At 46.0% G+C, this 21,309-nt stretch overlaps 1 protein-coding gene across 1 annotated transcript in view; it reads left to right on the top strand.

The window, feature by feature from the left end:
• The window catches only part of TAB1 (TGF-beta activated kinase 1 (MAP3K7) binding protein 1), a gene marked incomplete at its 5' end in the record, with an annotated part of 185,746 nt that overhangs the window by 107,936 nt on the left and 56,501 nt on the right, over positions 1-21,309 (top strand). The window contains 1 exon segment of the mRNA XM_029590187.1: positions 1,226-1,337. Coding sequence (XP_029446047.1) covers positions 1,226-1,337 — 112 coding nt within the window.

Genomic DNA, 21,309 nt, shown 5'->3' with positions numbered 1-21,309 from the left:
ACGCATATTTTTATTATAGAGACTCCAAAAAGTGGGAAACCTAATGATACTTACAAATGTCTAGTATTGCCCTAATCAGAGAACTCAGGATTACAAGTTGGGGCTTCTAATTAAAAAAAAAAAAATATATATATATATATATCTATATATAGCCATTTCTAAAATTGAATCATACATGGCATGATTTTGAGCAAGTCGTAACCTGCAAGTCCTGCTCTGTAATAATGTATCTGAAAATAATGCAGAAGCCAGTTGGCTCTGTCAGTGCACTCGGAAACTGGTGTCATTAGGATTTCTAGTGTATATCTGGAATTTGCCTTGATAGTAACCTGAACCTGTAAAACTGTTATGAACTAGTGATTCTCACATGGAACGACGATATATATAAAACATTTAAATAAATAATAGTGCATGCATGAAACAAGTCAGAAACCACCTCCATGACTGAATTTTTCCTCTAAAATTGAACCAGTGGGCTGAAGAGAGAATTCTGGATAGCAAACCTTTATTACAGAAGTGAACAATTGTGGTCTTTGGCCACATACAGGATCGGTTTTTCAGGATATCCTCAATGAATATTCATCAGGCATATCTGCAACACTTCTGGTCTGTGAACAGATTCATTTGTAATAGCTTGAGCACCCAGAAGACCAGGGTTTGCACATTTCTGACTGTAGCCAAGGATGGAATTTTTTCTGTGTAACACATTTAAATTCCCATTTTCAGCATTTTAAATGTAGGCAATATATGCATTTTCTATAGTGTGCAGTCAGACTTTGGTGACCTGACTTTGTTTGTGGTGAGGGAGGGGTATGCAGAACAGTAAACTAACAAAGGAGAATACTAGTGTAGCATACTGAGGCCAGAACTTCTGGAAATCTGCCCCCTATGTAGAGTTGACTTATTCAGAGCACTGTGGAGTATAGAAATCTGTTGCCTTTTTTTAAGTATTGTAATTGGTGTATGAAAGTAGAATATTTGTGCAGGAAAATAATGGGTGTGTGTAAATTAATTGCACAGTATCTGCGTGTTGTGATCTGATACTGACTTGTGCTTTCTACTTGTGAGTAGTTCAAGTGATGCTGAAAGAAAGTGGTCCATAGGAGAAACCAAAGGAAGTCGTTTCATCTCAAAGATCAGTCACCCTCAACAGCAAGGGCTTAATGTCACAAATGCTTTTCTTTTTAATGCCTTTTTTTTTTGTTTTTCTTTCTCCTTGTACCAGGTTTGGACACTGGGAAAATCAAGCAAGTGGGTGTGATTGGCGGCCAGGAAAGCACCAGGCGCATTGGGGACTACAAGGTCAAGTACAGCTTCAGCGACATTGAGCTGCTCAGGTTAGAAGGGAGATTATATATGTGTCTCTTTCTTACCCTCTGCTGAGTAGTAAACGTGCTACCCCCATGCCATTTTAACATAACTTGGTGGAAATGATGAAAACAGAATTTGAGCACTAGGTAAAAAGACATAGCTGCAGAGAACACAGTTTCATACATGGAAGGGCAATGGTGAGTGCAGACGGTGAACAGGTCAAAGCCATGAGAGACGCTTCAGAGCATAGTGTTAGCTATGCATGCCCGGCCTCTTCTCATTAAGCACTCCTTTTGCCACCTTGTTTTAAGGTGGTAAGCACAGCTCTGTGCCTCACTATGCTGAATCCAGGCTACTTTAAAGAACCAGCACACCATGACAGGCTGCATGGTCAAGCATGGAGACCAAGTGCTGATATGCCACTGCAACTTTGGATGGCTTTGTTACAAGCTCAATTTATATTTTAACAACTGGGGGTCCAACATTGACCAGAGGTACTAGTTCCCAAGCAAAAGGAGGAACAGCGAGGAAATAAGTGCTTTACACCTGGGAATTGACTCATTCAGGTCAACAAAAGAAAAGAGCAGGAACAGCTAGAAGAGAAAAAAGCATTGCCACTCAGTTGGCTTGTGCGGACCAGAAGTAAAACCCGCTGCTAGCTGCCAGAGGACTGAGAGCAAGGCAGAAAGAAGGTGAAAGAGGACTGAGGGAAGAGAAAGCAAAGGGGGGGGGGGCGAGAGGTGAGGGATAAGGGAAAGATTTAGGAATCAGGTGGAAGAAATGAAAGGAAGGGGAAGAGAAGGGCAAAGAGAGCAAGGAAAAGGAAGAAAAGGGGATAGCACAAAGGAGGGGGAGTGAACAGAGAGAAAAGGGGAAGGGAACAGTGGAGAGAGAGAAGGGGCAGGAGAGCAAGGCAAAAGATTTGAGAGAGAGAGAACAGGTAAGCGATTTATATTAAAATTGTGAATGCAGCCACCAGCAAGTGTTGGTGGCTGTACCCTGAAGTCACTGGAAAATTAGTTGCAAGAACGCTCATTCTTCAAGGATGGAAATGCATGAATTCTGTGCTCCTGCTGCCACTTCCCCGTCTCAATCTTTTGTCTTGATGATTGCGAGCAGCAGGAGTACATGGTAAATGCAGTTCTTCCATTGTAAGTGCATCCCCCCCACCCCATTCCTATGCAGCACTGTGTCGACTCCTGTACTCCTCCTTACCCATTCACTGTTCTTTCTCCTCCACCCAATCCTCCCCTTCTTTTCTATCTCCCTTCCACTCAATCTCAATTCTCTGGCTGCTGGCATAAGAACATAAATAAATAATATGAAACGCTAAAACTGGCAAAAACACCTCATGTAATAAACCACAAAAAAAAGCACGCACACGCAACCATGAGGGAATCCATACTTAAAAAATGGGAATCAGAGTAAACGTGTTCTCATTAATGTAATCTACAGGCTCTTGCCCGCAGTGGGCTGCAACCAGCATCATATGTGAGCACTATGTTCACGTAATTTACTTCTTCCCAACCCTGCAAAATTCTTTTATTATTCATATAAATTCTTCACAATTATCGAAAAAACATATCTTCTATGAAATTATTTATCTTTTTTTTGCTGTAACATCAACTTGATATCTGCAGTGATCTGCTTCTATAACCTGCTGCGGTACCTATATTCCAAAACCTGACATTGCCAATGTTTCAGCATTATCATATGCCTTCTTCAGGGGAACAATTAAACTCCTTTATTCCCAGCCTAACCAACTCAATGTTGCAGCAACACAATGGAAACCGCCATTGTGAACATAAATGCCATACTGAATCAGACCAAAGGTTCATCGAGCCCAGCACTGTCTCTCCCTTGACAATGGCCGATCCAGATCTCAAATACCTGTCAGAATCTCAAAGAATAGATTCTGTCCTTCTTGCTCATAACATGGTGATAATGGTTTATGAACTTTTCCTCCAAGAACTTGTCAAAACCCTTTTTGTACCAGCTGTGCTGTTTTCACCACCACCTCTGGCAACAAATTCCACAGTTTAATTGCGTGCTGAGTGAAAAAAATACTTTCTTCAATATATTTTTTAAAATGCGATATCTATTACCTTCATGGAGTGACCTCTAGTCCTAGTACTATTTGAAAGGAGAATTAACTATTCCCTGATTACCGGGGCCACCTTGCTCATGATTTTGAATACCTCTATCATATCCCATCTCTTCTCCAGGCGACAAATCTTTCTCTGAGGACAAGCAGGATGGGAGTCCTGATACATGGGTAACATCATTGGATTGGACCCAGCATGGAAAAATTGTCAAAGTTTCTAGAACTTTGACTGAGCCTCTCTGAGTATGCCCAGCATGCCAGTATACCATGCATCCATGTGGGGTTCCCTTGGTCTTTTTTTCCGCAGAGCCTCATGGTTGCGGGTAATTGAGTCTCTTTCTCTTTTTAGTGTTTTTCTTTTCATTCTTTTTCCAGTGAGTACCTGTCATGGAGGTGGGGTCCCTTGGTCTTCATCCCCTTAGTTGTCTTAGCCAGGTTTCTTGGTGTTTCAGTAAGTTTTCTTTCGCTGACATCTCCAGAATGGTGGTGCTCTCGGTGCCCTCTGGTCAGTGCTGGCCACCAAGTTCAATTTGTCGTCCCTTTTATTTCGTGCCATTTCCTCAACTAGGTTTCAAGCCTTGCCCCCGATGCTTGAGGTCCATGTTGATCACAGATCTCCATGTTTGATGTGTCCTCTGCCTGGGGGCATCGCACAACATTTGGGGTTGCAGCAAGTGTACCACAATGACCCCTAAAAGAAGTAATATCTGACTCGAGAAGATGGAGCGACTCTTCGGGTCAGAGAAATCCATCAACATCGGAGGCAGCATCGCGGAGCCATGGAGCCCACACCGAAGAATAGACATCAAGGGAGCCGTCAGTTCTGTCGATGCCAATGGCTGTGAGGGATGTCGGAGATGGACCATCATCTGCCACTCCCAAGTCGAAGACAATTGGTTTTGTCATTTTCGACCTTGGCACTGAGGAGGGATAGATAAGAGCTTCGAGGGGAGCTGAAGGAGCATAAACCAAAGTCACCGTCAATGCATCTTGCCAGGTGCAAGGATGCACCAGCTTCAGCTGCGAAGTCCCCGAAGCACCTTTGTGGCAAGGACTGCCAATCCTCCAACAATGCCCAGGGTTCACGATGATCTCCACCGGCTCTGCCTGCCACCGATCCTCCTCTCAGTTCTGAAGAGGATGTGGTCCCACTTCCTGGATCCCAATCAGTATTGGCATCGGCAGTCTTTGAGGAGGAGTTGGAGCGGTGCGTACAGATGAGACGTGGAGAAGGTGATGCAGAGTCTGGGTGTCGCATTACCAATGACCCCAGAACCGGCACTGTCCCTCCTCGAGTTGCTGTTGGAATCCCTGCATGCATTCATTGATGCGTTACCGACACAGCCAGTGTCTGTTCCCAGGGCGGCACCGATGCCCAACCGACCGATCCAGTGCTGGTTCATGGCTCCTCTGAGGAGGAAGCTTATCCAGAGACTGCAGTAGCATCCATGCTTGAGCCCCCATGGCCAGCAGAGCCAGTACCCATACCACTGACTGGAGGTAGAGCACCCAGGAGAAAATTTACAGAAAAAGATTTTAAAATATGGAGGATGCATCCTATTTAAAAAAAAAAAAAAAAAAAAGGCAATTTTGGGCCATTCTATGGCTCGAGCTGTCACATGGTTTGCAGGTTCAGATCTCCTATCTGTAAGGTGCAGCAAGACCTGGACACTGAGGGCCAGGAAGGCAGGAAAGATGGGAGTCGCTTTAGTGGCAGCTCCTACTGGCCAGAAAGTGGCACTGAAGATGGGCTTCAGAAGATGTGTCCCTCTAGCCTTCAGGCCAGCAAGAGTTCCCTGAGCTGGCAAGGCATGCCATTTGAAATGAAGTTACAGCAAAGATCACAAAAGAGGAAGGAGGGAAAAAAAAGCCATTTCATACAGAAAACACATTTGCTACTTTTGCTTTTATCTTTCTAATGAATTTAATGCTCATGAAAGGTGTTAGTTGACAGCATTAGAAAGTATAGTTCTTAATTTACCAATAGAAGAGCGACATCACAGGCACTTGTGATACCTCTCGTGCGTCGGATGAAAAGCAAATTTAGTTTCTAAGTCTGTGTAGTCTTTTTGACATGTGTGCTGAAATTGTCAATAGTGATGCCAATTTGGGGCAAATTGTGCCAGTGATGTGAATGCCTGTCCACTGAGAAGTAAACAGACCACTAATTTATTTCAGAGGCCACTGAATAAATGGCTTTCAGATATTTATGATATTTGTTCACTACTAACCTGTATGTGATTTGAGTTGGTGATCTGGAGGTGAAGGAGTCCATGCCAGTTCCCATGAGCCATCTGGTCCCTTTGCAGTGCCATCTGTTAAAGGAAAAATATTGGACTCATGGATGGGGAAAAAGACAGGTGCAGGAGATTATTACTAGCTATTATCAGGTTTCCTATGATTCCGTAGTCACAAAATTCTGCCTTTGCCATGGAATTGGCCAGTTCTGACCAGATTGCCACAAGTGGCAATAGGATGGTGCAATTCCAAACGCCCTCCCTCCTGTCCACTCCAAATTGATGAGTTCTGACCAAATTGCCACTGGTAGCAATGGGAAGGTGCAGTTTACCATCCCCTGCTCCCGGATCCCCTCACCAAATCTTGCCGTGAAACAGAAAGAGGAGGAAGACAGCAAGCTTACTAGGTCTGGTGCCACCTCCTTCCCTTCCCCTGGTGGAGCCTGCATGGTGCACTTTGAATCTTCATGGTTCCATGCGTGATGCTCAGGCTCCAGTATAGGAGGGAGACGAGACTCCCAAGATATTGCAAGGCTGCCACCATCCTCCTCCTCCTCCTCCTTTTCATGGCAGGATCAAGGGGGAAGGGAGTGAACTGGGGATCGCAAGAGATTGGAAGGGAGGGAGTGAATCAAGGTGAGTGAGAGAGGTTTGTGGTGGAGGGAGGAGGGAATGAACCAGGGTGAGTGAGAGAAGGGTGGGGAGGGAGTGAACCAGAATGAGTGAGAAGGGTTTATGGGGGGAGGGAGGGAAAGAGGAGATCAAAGGGGCTTTGGAAGGGGGATAAGGGAAAGAGGAGGGGGTGTGATTGAGGGGAGGAGAACTGCGGTTTTTTCCTTCTCCATCTCATCCCAATCTTACATCCTTCCCCTCCACCCCCTTTCCTAGTCCTCTCTGCTTTCTATTCTTCATCCCAGTCTTCCCTCCTCCTCTTCCACTCCATCCCCAATACTCTTCCTTCCCACCTCCCCACTCCGGATCCCACTTCCTCTTCCTCCTTTCACTCCATTTCCCTCTACCTTCCCTTCCCTCTCTCCCTTTCCTCTCATTCCCTTTCTTTATCCTCTCTGAATCCCCCATTCTTACCTCCCTTTCTCTCTGTGCATCTGTCTTCCTCCATTCTTTTTCTCTCTATCAATCCTGCCTGATTCCTCCTTCATTTCCTGCAATCTCCTCTCTTCCCCTTCCCTGATCCCTTTTCTTCTAATACAGACCAAATAAATTAACTGGACACTGAAATGTCAGAAAATTATTTATTTTTGTAAAGTAAAAATACATTTTATTTATGTTGCGCACATATGCAAAATTATGCAAATTTACCACAATTGCTACAGAATTTGCCAGCGCTTGCCACAGAATTTTGAAAAATCTACCACAGGGGGACTCTGGCTATTACTGTTATACTAATCTGTTATGCTATTATTTCTGTAAACTGCTCTGAATCTTTTTGAGAAGAATGGGGTAAAAATTTAATACAGAGATGGACAAAGTGATTGAAATCTGTATTCATGATCACTTGCCTCTAATCCAGGCTTTGTCCTCTCGATTATTAGATCACAAGTGTGTCTTGAGATAATATTAATTTAAAAAATCAGGGCTTAGTGATTATTTTATACCACTTTGTGTTCATATTACAATTACATTTGAATTAACCCCTACCCTTGGGAAATTATATGAATTACAGGAGGGGCTATATGACCACATTCATTTTGTTCATCTCGAAATATTACTCCCATTCTTAAACTGAGAGTAGCATCCTCTGTCAGGCTACATCGTCTTTTGAATCACTTCTTTTTTTTTTTTTTTTTTAATTCTTTATTTATCATTTTTTGATTACATCTGAATCAAGAAAACAAAATATATATATAATCTTCATACAATGAACATTATTTTTAGTGAATAAGGCTAAACATAACATTTCTAAACCTTTTAAGTCAGCCTCATAATTAAATAATTGAACACCTTATTCACAATTACTCATCAAAGTGGAGCCGAGAAAAACAAGTTCTTACAATCATAGGGAATAAAACCTGAAAATTCTAATATTACAGAACTAAACAGAGTTACCTTCAATTATCAAAACTGTTTTTGTTGGAGAGTCTAGTCTCCTTCTTTTTGGACCCTTTGCTCTTCCAAAAATTTTTCAAAACATTGTGGATCATAAAAAATATATTTTTTATCCTTTGCCCACAATAGACACTTACACGGAAACCTTATAATTGTTTTAAATCCAAAGGTTTTAGCAAGATTTGCCAAGGTTATGAATCTCTTTCTTCTAGCTTGAGTCTCCTTCGCTATGTCTGGATATATCCAGACTCTTTGACCCAAGTAGTGAGTGGTTCTTTTTAACATAAACAATCTAAGAACTTTGTCTCTGTCACTTCTTTTTATTAGATGTCTTGGTGTCAAACCATAGTTATATTTTTGATGTATATGTATGGACCAGGAGCATTTTGCAATAGTATTAATCCCAGTGATACTACCATGTATGATGCCTAAAGGATAATATGGCAGTAGGAGTATAGGTGAAAGAAGCTGGTGTACAGATAGTGTACTCATCTATCCTTCCAGTCTAAGGTAAATGCATGACAAGGGACAAACATATCCCAGAGATGAACATATGACTGCATACATGGGGCTGATGACAGGAATTTGGTTTCTTGTATCATGGTGTGGTAGACCATGAAAGTCTGCTAGATAGAAAGAGGATACACTTTACAAAGAATGGTTACCAGGGCCGGCGGAAGCACTAGGCGAACTAGGCGATCGCCTAGGGTGCTGAGCATTAGGGGGCGCCGAGCCGCTGATGGCCAATGGTCGCCGGTGGACGTCATCCCAATGGCGGCTGAGCGGTGAACTACTGCTATGCTGTGTGCCGGATACACACAGCAAGAAGATCGGCAGGACCGTGGTACAGTCGCGTCTAAACATGCTGGTGCTCCTCCTCCTCCTTCCTGCCCGCGCGGCCCCGGAAGAAAAATGTTGCCGGGGCCGCGCGGGCAGGAAAGAGGAGGAGCATCAGCCAATGCAGGAACTTCTCCTCCTTCCTGCCCGCGCGGCCCCGGAAGAAAAATGTTGCCGGAGCTGCGCGGGCAGGAAAGAGGAGGAGCATCAGCCAATGCAGGAACTTCTCCTCCTTCCTGCCCGCGCGGCCCCGGAAGAAAAATGTTGCCGGGGCCGCGCGGGCAGGAAAGAGGAGGAGCATCAGCCAATGCAGGAACTTCTCCTCCTTCCTGCCCGCGCGGCCCCGGAAGAAAAATGTTGCCGGGGCCGCGCGGGCAGGAAAGAGGAGGAGCATCAGCCAATGCAGGAACTTCTCCTCCTTCCTGCCCGCGCGGCCCCGGAAGAAAAATGTGGCCGGAGCAGCGCGGGCAGGAAAGAGGAGGAGCATCAGCCGCGTGCAGAAGAGGATCAGCGCGGCTCGAGAAGACCGGGGCCGCTGCAGAGCCTATCCTGCAGTGGCCCGTGAAGAGGAGGCCCAGAGGTGAGAGAGAGACTGAGGGTTTGTACAGTGTGTATGTGTGCGTGTATAAGATGAGTTGAGAGACTGTGTGTGTGGGTGTGAGTGAAGACCTGAATGTTTGCAGAGACAGCATGGGAGAGCCTCTGTGTGTGTGAGAGACAGCATGTGATAGTGAGAGCCTGTGCTTGAGCAAGACAGCATGTGGGAGTGAGAGAGAGCCTGTGTGTGTGTGTGAGTCAGCATGTGACAGTGAGAGCCTGTGTGTAGGAATGATTGTATGAGAGAGAGCATGTGACAGTGAGAACCTGTGCTTGAGCAAGACAGCATGTGGGAGTGAGAGTTAGGATGTGCAAGAGAGAGACTGTGTATAAATAATTGTATGAGGGACAGCATGTGAGAATGCCTGTGTATGTGAGAGAGAGAAAGCATGTGAGAATGAGAACCTGACTGTGTGTTTGAGGGAAGCAGACAGATGGAGAGAAAAGAAATATGTTATAAAAGGAATTGGCAAAAAAATAAGAAAGGGAAGGTGGGAAAAAAAAGCCTGTGACCAACCGATTAGAAAACTAAGATCAGACAGCAAATGTAAAAAGAAATAAATTACTTTTTACTGATTGGCACATGTAATCTTTGGGAATGTGCAAGAGTAGCACTTTCTCTATGCGGATCTCACAATGTACGAGATCAGCATGGAGGAACTGGAAGCCCATGGGGCCTGCACAGAGGAGGCAGCAGAATGGGCTTCAGTGCCAATAGCAGCAATCAGCACCTCCGCAATAGCCATACAGCAGCAGTGACAGTGGCAGCAGAGGGATGAGAGAGGCTCTGAGGTTGCTGGCAAAAGAAAGAGAGGGGGTCTCTGCCTTTAGTGTGTGCATGTGTATGAATGGGAGTCTGCCTGGCGGTATATGTGTGTGAATGCATGGGTGCCTGCCTGAGGGTGTGTCTGTGTATGAGAATGTATGGGTGTCTTCCTGGGGTTTGTATGTGTGAGAATATGTGCCTGCCTGTTTGTGGTGTATGTGTGTGTGTGAGAATAAATTGGTGCCTGCCTGGGGGTCTGTGTGTGTGAGAATGAATGTGTGCATGCCTGGGGGATGGAGAGGGGAGTGGTGTGAAAATGAATGGGAGCCTGCCTGGGGTTCAGTGTGAGAATGACTAGGAGCTTGCCTGTGTGTGTGTGTCTGTGTGAGAACGAGTGGGAGCTTGCCTGGGAGTGTGTGTTTGTGTGTATGTGAGGGAGCCAGTGAGAGCATGAGTGTGTATGAGAAAATCCAGGGGAGTAAGAGTGTGTGTGAGTGGGGGGGGGGGGGGAAGAGAGTGTCTTACACCCTGAGAGTGTGTCAGTGTCTGAGAGAGCGAGAGGTTATGGTTGGGTATAAGAGCATGAATGTGTATGTATGTGACAGTGTATGTGTGAGAGAGAATGGACATGTGAGTATGTGTGAGAGAGAGAGGATAACCTCCTAATCCTCGACAATATCAGGGTGACTGGAAATCAAGAGCTCCCATGTATGGACAGCAGGGGCTTTTTAAAATCCTTATTAGTTTTAATTATTGTGTGTTATTTGATATATGTACTGTTTTGAAATATTTTATTGGTGTTTGGGAAATTGTAAAAAATGTATATGATTTTAATTAATAGAAATTCTATTTATCAGTAGTTTTAAAATATTTTATTAGTATGGTTTTACTATTATAACTGATGCTTTGTTTCTTGATTTTATTTGTTTTATGAGGAATGGTTGTTCTGTTTTTCCATTGCTAATACACAGAGTCTGGCTTCTTGGGGTTTCCATTTCAGTTTTTTCTAATTTGTGCTCCTTTATTTTGTATTCTGTATTTGGTGAAGGTCTGTCTCTGCTCTGTGTGTGTGACCATGATGAGAGATTCTGCTAGCATAGGGATCTATAGCAATTGGGTTTGTTTTGTTTCCTCAGTAGGTGGTGTATTGGTATTCTAGGACCCAGTGTAATATTTATCCTTGCTTATTCACAGGTAGGGTTATTGTTGTTTGAGTCCTTGGTGTTATTACTGTTATGTTATGATGGGATTGCAGTATAGATTTTGGGTGTCTCTTTTGCGGTGCTTTATGTTAGTTCACAATGTGTCTGGCAGTGGAAGGTGTTTGTGCTGCTGTTACTGTGAGGTGACACCAGAATTTGAAAATATCTTTTAGTATGATGAGCTGTAAGGGAAACATCCAAGCTCCATTGTTTGGGGGAATTTCAGTGGATGCACAGAGATACAGAACTGGAGGTGCAGGATTTGTATTGACATTCTGTCCCTTCCTATATATTCCAGACTTCACTCTCATAATCCATATAGAATTAGTTGAATGAGGCTATCAAATAATTTTATAGTAGTTTTACTAGAAGTGTGAAACTGGCCAGCTTTTTAAAATAATGCAGAGGACCCTTTGGACTTTTTTTAACAACACTTTTTTTTATAACCAATTTTAAAGCAGGATCCATGCTATAGAGGTGGGTGTGATGAAGAAATGTCATTTTGGCTCCCCCCCCCCCCCCACCCAAAACAAATTCTTCTGTCTAGAGATGCCACTGATTTTCTGTGGCACACAAATGCATTGGCCCCTGGGCGCTGGAGACCCTTGGTGCGCCACTGGGTGCGAGCCATATGGGGCCGCAAGTGGTGGCAAAGAGGAGTGGAGATTTGGCGGGCCGCAAGCAGTGCCCAATCTGCTCGCGACCCAGAAAACCCCAGTCAGCGGGCGTGATTGAGAATGAGGTAGGAGTCGGGGCCGAGACCGGGGGGGGGGGGGGGCGCAAGGAAGAAGGCTCGCCTAGGGCGCCAAATCTCCTTGCACCGGCCCTGATGGTTACAGTATTGTTGGCCATAGACTTACCAACTTGGTGAGGAGGAACTTTCAGCTAGGTTCGGTTTCTTTTTTTTTTTGGTGGGGGGGGGGAGTGACCAAAATCCCATAGGTAAGCAGGACACAGGGTAACCAGAATTAAGTCATGGGAATGGGGAGGTGTACATAGAGTCCTGTATTAGAAGCTGGATACACTGAAGCAGTAGTGAAATTAGTCACTTAAAATACTGGATGGGAATTGGAAGACTGGGAATTGGGCCAGCAATGGCCTGGTTAGTTAGTAGTGAGGGTATTGTATTCATTGGTTGGTATCAGCAGTACAGAGATATATGGACAGCATATTACATCCCGAGAGAATAAAGTCATCTGTATTATAATGGAAGAAAGAACTGTTGTTGGGTCAGTGTACAGACTTAAAAAGGAAGAAGCACATAGGGAGGGAGGGAGAAAATTTGGAAAATCATGTGTGCAAATGCCTGTATGTAAACAGAATGAGTGGTGGTGTATTATGTCATAGAACGTGCAAATATGTAAATATTGTAAATAGCAAAGGCAAGCCAATATTGCATAAATCAGTAAAGTAAATAATATTGCAGTAATAAAGCAATGCATAAAGATTTGTATAAAGATTCTTCCTTCACTTCTCTTTTGTGAGTCAATGTATCTGTGAATATCGAAAGACATAGAGGCCCAGAGATCACATGAAATGGCTAAGGCACTCTTTCTCTGATGATCTGAGTGGACACTTAATTACAGTTCACTTATATTCTAATTTCTGGCTTTAGTCCAGGTTATGCAAGTTCAGTTAGCTCTATTTAGAAATCACAGTTTCAGCAGATTTATGCCCTAAGCTGCAGTTTCTACGAGACATCCTGTTACTACAAGACTCCAGACAATTTAGGCATTGGCCTTACCAGGCAGTCATCAGCAATTTTCTGTTTCTATTTTGGCTTGTCACTTAGTAGACTAAGAGGAGGAAAGGGGAAAAAAAAGAGCATGTGAAGTGAAGATATCATGTTTTTAAAAAGGTCTTATGCTAAACTCTTGTGCAATATATTGATCTACATTTATTATTGGTGATTACCGTTGTTCCACTATTATCCCCACATTCCGCGTGACAAAGTTCTTCCAGTCCATTTTAAATAACTCCCTATTACTTTTCCTCACTGTACTCTAGCTAGATCATGACCTAAAAGTGACCATGGTGGAAGAGGACATTTAGTGCAGTTGCAGTCACTGAATCATGGTTCAATGAAAATCATGACTGGGAACTGTTTATACCAAGAATATACATTTTCAGAAAGAGTAGTGGGGTGAATAGTTTTCTCCCAGGACAAGCAGGATGTTGGTCCTCACATGTGGGTGACGTCAGCAGACTGAGCCCTATCATGGAAAACGTTTCTGTCAAAGTTTCTAGAACTTTTGACTGGCACACTGAGCATCCCCAGCATGCCATAATCCCTGTAGCCACAGGGGTCTCCCTTCAGTCTCTTTTTTTTTCATCACTGCAGTTTGCCTCGCGGTTAGGAGCTGTGTGAAAATTTTCTCACTACTTTTCCTCACGGAAAAACTTGAAGTTTTCTACCCAAAAAAGTTCCCTCATAGGGGTCTCCCATCGCGACATCGTTTTCTCGTCGCTCGGTGAGTAATTTCTACCATCTTTGGTCGGTTCCTGCTACCCTGTCCTCTGTTCCCACAAGCCACCGACTGTTTTCGCGGCCCTTTTTCCCGCCATGGCAACGGCAGGCATGCCATGGCAGGAAAAAGGGCCGCGAAGGGCAGGCATGCTCGCCTGGACAAAATGGAGTCACTCTTCAAGATAAAACTACCGTATTTTTCGCTCCATAAGACGCACTTTTTTTCCCCAAAAAATGGGGAGAAAATGTGGGTGCGTCTTATGGAGCGAATGTAGCAGCTCTCCCTCTCGCGCGCCGTCCCCCGCCTCCTCCCAACTCCGCCCAATCAGCATGGTGGTGTAGGCGTGTGTATTCTGCCGGCGGAACTTGAGCTCCCTGCCGGTCTGCTGTTCCCGCGGTGCATCTTGCTGCGAGGGTCGCCGCGGCGCAGGTCAGACATCACCTGTTTGACCTGCATGGGCTACGGAGGCCCCTCCAGTTCAAACAGATCCCTGCCGGTCTGCTGTTCCCGCGGTGCAGCTTGCTGCGAGGGTCACCGCGGCGCAGGTCAGACATCACCTGTTTGACCTGCATGGGCTATGGAGGCCCTTCCAGTTCAGATGGCTGGCATTTGACCTGCGCCGCGGCGACCCTCGCAGCAAGCTGCACCGCGGGAACAGCAGACCGGCAGGGATCTGTTTGAACTGGAGGGGCCTCCGTAGCCCACGCGGTTCAAACAGGTGATGACTGACCTGCGCCGCGGCGACCCTCGCAGTGAGATGCACCCGGAACCGGCGGGGAGCTCGGGCTCTGCCGTCGGAGGCTCTCACTTGCAGTCCAAAGTAAGAACTTCACTCGTTGTGGTTTGGATGTATTGGAGGGTCATGGGGGTGGTATACTGCCTGGGATGGAGGACACATGACACAGACCAGCAAATAGAATTACTGCCTGTGCTGATTAAGTGACTACCTGTTGAAATATTAGGAGCAATTGCTCTCCTAATCAATGTAATATAGCCCTGACTATTTATTATTGAACTCTGGAGCAGTCATGAAAGTTTAAAATAACTGGTGTGAGAGAGATGTGTATGAGGGAGAGTCTGAGTGTGTGATTGTCTGTGGGTATGTGTATATGTGAAGAGAGCTAGTGAATGTGAAAGAGCCTATGTATGTATGTGAGGGACAGAAAACCAGTGAGTGTGAGTACCTGTGTGGATGTTCTCTGCCTTACTATAAAAAAACAAACAAAAAAAAAAATCCCACGGACGGCCACCAGGGGGGAGAGCCCATCATGGGGACAGAATTTTTTTTTTCTTAATTTTCCTCCTCTAAATCCTAGGTGCGTCCTATGGTCAGGTGCGTCTTATAGTGCGAAAAATACGGTAACTCCATCGACGTCCACCCAGTCATCACCGGCAGGAACATCGTCAAAATCCATTGATAAACCTCGCCGGGAGCAGCAAGGCAGCGGTGACCGTCAGTCACCGACATCCAGGGCATCGGCATCATCTTACTCGGTGCCGGAGTTGGACCGGACCGAGGGAAACACCGGCACCGACCCCCGCATTGGCTTCAATGGCCATCAAGCTGGTTGCGAAGAGGGCACGGGGAGAGGAGCCTCCAACCTCCTCTGCACCCGAGACCCCGAGGCGATCCCCACCGATATCAGTACCGGGTACTGAGCCCCCACAGATTCCTGTGGAGGTGCCAGTAGCGCCTAGCCTGCCTCCCCCTGCAACTGCGTTACTTATCACCGGCAGGAACATCATCAAAATCCATCGATAAACCTCGCTGGGAGCAGCTAGGGAGGAGCTGGACATACTTGTCCGACAGGCAGTCCTCGATGCCCTCCGGAACCTTAATCCACCATTGATGCCGGCCCCCATACCGGCACCAACACCGGAGCCATCGTTCTTCACAGCATTGCTTGACTGCCTGGATACACTCATTGGTGCCCTTCCGACCCAGCCTGGGTACCAAGACAACCTACTGAGTCTCCGAAACCCCCGATACCCATTCCGGGGTCCTCTGAGGAAGAAGGCATGGACTCTAGTCCTATTCCAGCTCCGCTTCCACCGATGCCGGAACCAGTTCCTTGTCCGTTGGGGCTCTCGGGATCGAGGCGTCCATGGTTCCCTTCGATGCCGCCTACGGCTCCATCGGTTCCGCCGCATCCTCCATCAAGGCCTCCATCAATGCCTGCACGTCCTGGGGTATCAAGCCTTTTCCCTCCCTCGGGATCTCAGCCAGAGACCCGGTATGATCCATGGGAGGATATTGACACCGACACTTCTACAGAGGACATACTGTCAGAGCCATCTCCTCCAGAAGAAAGGAGACTGTCTCCTTCAGAAGACCTCTCCTTTGCTAATTTTGTAAAGGAAATGTCAGAAACCATCCCTTTTGACTTAGTCACTGAAGAGGACACACATCACAAGACATTGGAAGTCCTTCGATTTGTAGATGCCACCAAAGAAATTATGGCCATTCCCATCCACGAAGTGCTCTTGTATCTGCAACATCGCCTATGGGAGCACCCTTGCACTGTCCAAACATAAGAACATGCCATTCTGGGTCAGACCAAGGGTCCATCAAGCCCAGCATCCTATTTACAACAGTGGCCAATCCAGGCCATAAGAACCTGGCAAGTACCCAAAAACTAAGTTTATTCCATGTTACCATTGCTAGTATTAGCAGTGGCTATTTTCTAAGTCAACTTAATTAATAGCAGGTAATGGACTTCTCCTCCAAGAACTTATCCAATCCTTTTTTAAACACAGCTATAATAGCTGCACTAACCACATCCGTTGGCAACAAATTCCAGATTTTAATTGTGCGTTGAGTAAAAATGAACTTTCTTCGATTAGTTTTAAATGTGCCACATGCTAACTTCATGGAGTGCCCCCTAGTCTTTCTATTATCTGAAAGAGTAAATAACCGATTCACATCTACTCGTTCTAGACCTCTCATGATTTTAAACCTAGCCCATCCCCCCCTTTCCCCTCCACCCCACTCCTCCCTCCCTCCTTCACCCTAATATCTTTGGCCCTCCCAACTTGGCCCTTCTGTCTTTCTGCTAATGCCCCCCCCCCCCCCCATCCTAAAACTTTTCATTCTACGCCAAACATTCCGTCCCCCACCTACCTTGGGAATGTATATATGGTACAATGTATAATTTAATCTATGTTACAATGTTTCTATGCATAAAGCATAAATGTTACAAGGTTTAATTTTAAAAAATTAATGTTACAATGTAAAAATAGTACGACCCATCATACTATTTCCTCTGTTACAATGTGAACCGATGTGATGTACCCCTACGAATGTCGGTATATAAAAGCAAATAAATAAATAAATAAATAAACACCTCTATCATATCCCGCCTCAGCCATCTCTTCTCCAAGCTGAGAAGTCCTAACCTCTTTAGTCTTTCCTCATAGGAGAGCTGTTCTATTCCCCTTATCATTTTGGTAGCCCTTCTCTGTACCTTCTCCATCGCAATTATATCTTTCTATTAACCAGTTAATAGAAAGACAGATGCAGCTTATCTGGTCCAGCACACTCCAGGGTTTCAGAAGCCACAGCTACCCCACCAATCAGTGGTAGTGGAATCTGCACAGAAGGCGGCCAAGAGACTGTGCCCTCATTCTTCAGCTCCCCCTGGAAAGGACCAAAAATTCTTGGATGGTTTGGGTCGAAAGGTCTTTCAGGCCTCTGTTAGTGTCATGCATAGCTGCCTATCAATTATACATGACACAATACCAGAGGAACCTGTGGAAGCAGGTCCAAGGGATAGCGGACTCTCTCCCTCAACAGCAACAAGAAAACCTCACTGCCATTCTCCAGAAAGGCCTCCAGGCAGGAAAACATGAGGTCAGAGCTGCATATGATTCCTTTGAGATGGTGTCTCGCTTATCAGCAACAGGAGTACATGCCAGAAGATGGGCCTGGCTTAAGGCATCTGATTTGCAAACAGAAGTCCAGGACAAACTCGCCGATCTCCCGTGTACCGGAGATGATCTCTTTGGTGACAAGATACAAGACGCAGTGGCTCAACTAAAAGATCATCATGATATCCTGCGTCAACTTTCCACAGTGACTACCGAAATGCCCTCCTCTGCTCGAAAACCCATGAGAAGGGACCCTAGAAGACCCTTTTATCGCTAACGCAAGTACTACCCACCTACATCTCGTGTGAGACCAGCCAAACCACCTCAGAGCGGACATCCACGACAGGCCAAGACGTCCAGATCTCAGCCAGCCCCGCAAACGGGCCCAGCCTCTGGATTTTGAAATCTGTCCAGAGAACAGCAGCCATTCTAACAATCCAAGACCAGAATTGCCTGTAGGAGGTCGGCTACACCACTTTATCACCAACTGGCGCCTCATTACAAATGAAGAATGGGTAATATCCATCATAACCCAGGGATACTATCTAAATTTCCTCATGGTACCCCCGGATTCACCACCCAATCCACTGTGGATCCAAAGAGATCATACAAACCTTCTAGAGTCAGAACTGTCCACCCTCCTGAGCGACAGGGCTGTGGAAACCGTTCCCCTGGCACAGCAGGGCAGAGGGTTCTACTCCCCCTATTTTCTAATTCCAAAGAAATCAGGCAGCCTCTGACCCATTCTAGACCTCTGCAATCTCAACAAATTTCTACAAAAAGAAAAATTCAGGATGGTGTCCCTTGGCACCATGCTTCCCTCCTACAACAAAGAGACTGGCTCTGTCTGTTCTCTGGATCTTCAAGACGCCTATGCGCACATTCCCATATCCCCACATCACCGCAAATACCTGCGCTTTAAGTGGGGCATCAACATTTTCAGTACCGGGTTCTGCCTTTCTGACTTGCCTCTGCACCCCGTGTATTTACAAAATGCCTAGCAGTGGCTGCCGCCCATCTACGCAAAATCAGCATACACGTGGACGACTGGCTAATCAAGAGCCAATCCAGGCAAGGAGCTCTCAACGCTCTAGAGCTCACTATCAAGCTGCTACACTCTTTGGGGTTTCTCATCAATTACCAGAAATCCCACCTGATTCCATCTCACCTCCTTACCTTCATCGGAGCAGATTTGGACACCACAGTCGCAAAGGCCTTCCTGCCCAATGACCGTGCAGACACACTCTCCAAACTAGCTACATCTCTGTGCACAAAGAAAACAGCTTCAGCCCATCAATTCCTTACATTGCTGGGCTACATGGCTTCCACGGTCCATGTCACTCCTATGGCCAGGCTGGCCATGAGAATAACTCAATGGACTTTGAAATCTCAATGGCTCCAAGCCACTCAACCTCTTTCATCCCAGATCCATGTAACCCACCAGCTGCGTCTATCACTTCTCTGGTGGACAAACAAAGCCAACTTGCTGACTTCCACTACACTATACTTCCAGCAATCAGTTCCACAAGTAACCTTAACCACAGATGCATCCAACTTGGGTTGGGGAGCTCATGTGAACAATCTTCAAACTCAAGGTACTTGGACACAGCTCGAAGCAAGGTATCAAATCAACTTCCTAGAGCTCCGAGCTATACGTTATGCTCTATATGCATTGAAGGACTGCCTTTCACACAAGACTGTTCTCAAACAAACAGACATTACAGTTGCAGTGTGGTACTTGAACAAGCAGGGAGGCACAGGCTCTCCTCTGCCAAGAAGCTGCGCAGATCTGGTCCTGGGTCCTTGCACACTCCATGTATCTCCGGGCCACTTATCTGGCAAGCATACAGAACGTAGTAGCAGATCGCCTCAGTCGACAGTTCCATCCCCACAAGTGGTCTCTGGATCCTGTAGTAACGAGGAGAATCTTCCAGCATTGGGGTCAACCAACAAATGACCTCTTTGCATCCAACCTGGATCACAAAGTGGACAGATTCTGCTCCCTGCACAGACAGCAAAACACGTTAGCCATGGATGCCTTTGCTCGCCCCTGGAACACAGGCCTCCTATATGCGTATCCCCCGATACCGCTGATAGCCAAAACTCTCGTGAAACTACAACAGGACAAGAGGTCAATGATACTCATACCCCCATATTGGCCTCGACAAGTATGGTTTCCCATGCTTGTCGACCTCTCCATCTGAGAACCAATTCGCCTGGGCACAGCGCCCAATCTCATAACTCAGAACCACGGCATGTTACACCACCCGAACCTTCAGACCCTGTCCCTCACAGGCTGGATGTTGAAAGCCTGATCCTACAACCACTCAATCTTTCAACTAAGGTTTCTCAAGTGCTTGTAGCTTCATGAAAGCCTTCCACACGAAAATCCTATCTTTCTAAGTGGAAAAGATTGACCACGTGGTGCACGCAAAGAGGTATCGACCCCTTTTCCTGCCCCACTCCATCTCTATTAGACTATTTCTGTCATCTTTCAGACTCTGGTCTTCAGATTTCCTCCGTGCGTGTACACCTCAGTGCCATCTCAGCGTATCACAACGGAGTAGGGGATGCCCTGATAACAGCGCAACCCCTTGTAAGTCGGTTTATGAGGGGCCTTTAACAACTTAAGCCCCCTCTATGGCCACCAGTTACCGAATGGGACCTAATTGTAGTACTTACAAGGCTCATGCGTTCCCCGTTTGAGCCTTTACACTCCTATGATGTTAAATTTCTGACATGGAAAATTCTTTTCCTAGTAGCTATTACATCTACACGAAAGGTTAGTGAGTTACAAGCACTTGTCACATACTCACCCTATACCAGGTTCCTCCATGACCAAGTGGTCCTCCGTACTCACCCTAAATTCCTTCCCAAGGTGGTTACTGACTTCCACTTAAATCAGTCTATAGTCTTGCCAACCTTTTTCTCAAGGCCTCACTCTCACCAGGGCAAGAGAGTTTTACACACCTTGGACTGTAAACATGCACTTGCATTTTACCTAGACCGCACCACAGTCCATAGGAAATCCACCCAACTCTTTGTTTCTTTCGATAAAAACAAACCAGGAGTTGCAGTGGGCAAACAAACTCTCTCCAACTGGCTAGCAGACTGTATCAAATCCTGCTATGAAAAAAGTGGGCCTTCCTCTCCAGGGCCAAGTGAAGGCACACTCAGTAAGAGCCATGGCAACCTCAGTAGCACACTATCGTTCAGTACCGATTGCTGAGATCTGTAAAGCTGCAACACACATTTGCAGCACAATACTGCCTGGACAAGGAAGGATGTCAAGACACTGCCTTTGGCCAATCGGTCTTGAAGAACTTATTTCCAGTATAATCCCAACTCCTTCCACCTCTCCTTCCACCTGCTGTGATTTTCAGGCTGCCTCATTTTTCCCAGCAGTACACCAGTCGTCGTGCCTGTTGCACAAGTTGTATGCTGTTGGTCCAACTAAATATGAGTCAGCCTGTAGCTTGCTAATCACCCACATGTGAGGACTTCCATCCTGCTTGTCCTGGGAGAAAGCAGAGTTGCTTACCTGTAACAGGTGTTCTCCCAGGACAGCAGGATGTAGTCCTCACGAAACCCACCCGCCACTCCGTGGAGTTGAGTCCGAATCCGTTTTATTATTTTATTTTTCGCTCGCACCTTCTGCTACAAACGAGAGTGAAGGGAGACCCCTGTGGCTACAGGGATTATGGCATGCTGGGCATGCTCAGTGTGCCAGTCAAATGTTCTAGAAACTTTGACAGAAAAGTTTTCCGTGATAGGGCTCCATCTGCTGATGTCACCCACGTGTGAGGACTACATCCTGCAGTCCTGGGAGAACACCTGTTACAGGTAAGCAACT

This window comes from Rhinatrema bivittatum, chromosome 2 (genome assembly GCF_901001135.1).
Source record: "Rhinatrema bivittatum chromosome 2, aRhiBiv1.1, whole genome shotgun sequence".
Classification (NCBI taxonomy): domain Eukaryota; kingdom Metazoa; phylum Chordata; class Amphibia; order Gymnophiona; family Rhinatrematidae; genus Rhinatrema; species Rhinatrema bivittatum.
The sequence above is the reverse complement of the archived record's forward strand: the minus strand, read 5'-3'. Positions and strand labels throughout refer to the sequence as shown.